This window comes from Octodon degus, unplaced genomic scaffold (genome assembly GCF_000260255.1).
Source record: "Octodon degus isolate 3935 unplaced genomic scaffold, OctDeg1.0 scaffold00049, whole genome shotgun sequence".
Taxonomy (NCBI): domain Eukaryota; kingdom Metazoa; phylum Chordata; class Mammalia; order Rodentia; family Octodontidae; genus Octodon; species Octodon degus.
The window spans coordinates 13,082,077-13,083,663 of NW_004524625.1; the positions used below are offsets into that span (position 1 = coordinate 13,082,077).

A 1,587-nucleotide genomic window follows, 5' to 3' on the forward strand; every position below is an offset into this window, starting at 1 on the left:
TCCTGCTACAAATGTAAGTCAAGTAGTTCTTTACCCACTTGCAAGGCTGTTTTTGAACTTTGTAGCCCAGGCTGGCCTTGAACTCACAGCAATCCACCTGCTTGGGCCTCCTGAGTGCTGGGATTACAGGCTTGCACCACCACACCCACCCAAGGAGGCTACTCTTGATGCTCCTTAAAAAAAAAAAAAAATTATCCTCATAGAAATTGCTGAGGGGTAGGGAGCACACCAGGGCTGGCTTGCATTACTAACTGTCGAAGTAGAAAATCGCTCACTGCAACTACTTTGTCGCTGCTTCCAGGTGCTTCTGTCCATCCCGGTCTCCACTTTCTCCCTGCCCCAGATTCTCAGAGGCTCTGGTCTCCTGGGCCTTTTGGCTGCAGGTCTACTCTCACTACTCTGCACTGTGCTATCGATTGACCCGAAGCCTAGTGGCCTGATCTCCCTCTGGAGCTCATCTCCTGGAGCCTAGGACGCGGACATGCAGTTACACTGCAAAACAACAAGTGCGGACGCTTTGTTGGCTCTGCAGCTTGAGCCTCTGTGTTCTCAGTGTAGAGCTGGAGAGAAGGGTAGAGTCAGAATGCACCGAATGTTCTGACTCGAGGCTTTTGATTTAGTGGACAGGAGACCTTGGAGGTTTAAAGCACGAGATGCCAGGATCTGGAGTAAGCTGCAGGTAGCAGAGTGGCGGGAGTGAAAGAGGGGTGCAGGTGGGCTGCAAGCTTCTCAAACAAGGATTCTGGTGTTGCTTTCTTTTCATATCCCTCAGCTGTCAGGGTCTTGGCAAGCACCAGATGACTGCCGCTTTTGCCCTCCTCCTGCAGGGCGTCTGACAAGCTGTTCCTCCTGGACCAGTGTGAGAAGTACCCGCGCTGCAGGCAGTGCCAGAAGCGCATCTCCAACGTGGGTGAGAGCAACCTGTGGCCCAGCAACAAGTTTTTGCACGGCTCCCGGCTGCTTGTGTAAAGCTTGAAATTCAGTCCTGCGATTCACGGAGAACTTTCACAAACACCTTTTAAATATTTGGAGTAATTATGAAACTGCACATTCACCTCAGAGGAAGAAACGTTATTCAGGTTTGGTGCTTTGGCCAGGTTGCTTTAGTGACCTGTTGTTGGATTAGTTTCTGTTCCTGTCTTCCCACCACCCTTACTTGTTCCTGTAACCAGCCTTTGGTGGCGGCGAAGGTATCCGGATAGTTCTGAGGACTAGAACCTATTGCCACAGGGGCCAGCAATGGAATCCAGCTTCTTGTTGGCGCTGCTGACCCAGCCCTGCCACTCCCTCTGGGACTTCATCCTTTTTCATCTATAATGGATAATAAATATTTTCTAAGTGTCTGACCATGCATGATAATTCCGAGTGGTCAATTTACCCCTCTGGCTGTCTTGTTCAGAGAGCTGTGTGTGTGTGTGTGTGTGTATGTGTATGTGTGTGTGTGTGTGTACACATCATACAAATAGGTCAGACTATCTCAAGAGGCTCAAAGCAACATTGCTGGTGTTTTCTGATTGATGACACCCCTGGGACCTTGTCACTGCCTGAAGGATGCCACTCCTTAGTGACCTCTTGGAGGAATACTCT

The 1,587-nt window shown here is 50.0% G+C and overlaps 1 protein-coding gene across 1 annotated transcript in view; it reads left to right on the plus strand.

Moving 5' to 3' along the window:
* The window catches only part of Ccdc81 (coiled-coil domain containing 81), a 63,353-nt gene extending 62,133 nt beyond the window's left edge, over positions 1-1,220 (plus strand). The window contains exon 17 of the mRNA XM_012515039.2: positions 828-1,220. Coding sequence (XP_012370493.1) covers positions 828-969 — 142 coding nt within the window. The 3' untranslated portion in view covers positions 970-1,220. The remainder of the gene's footprint in view (positions 1-827) is intronic.
* The last annotated feature ends 367 nt before the right edge of the window (positions 1,221-1,587 follow it).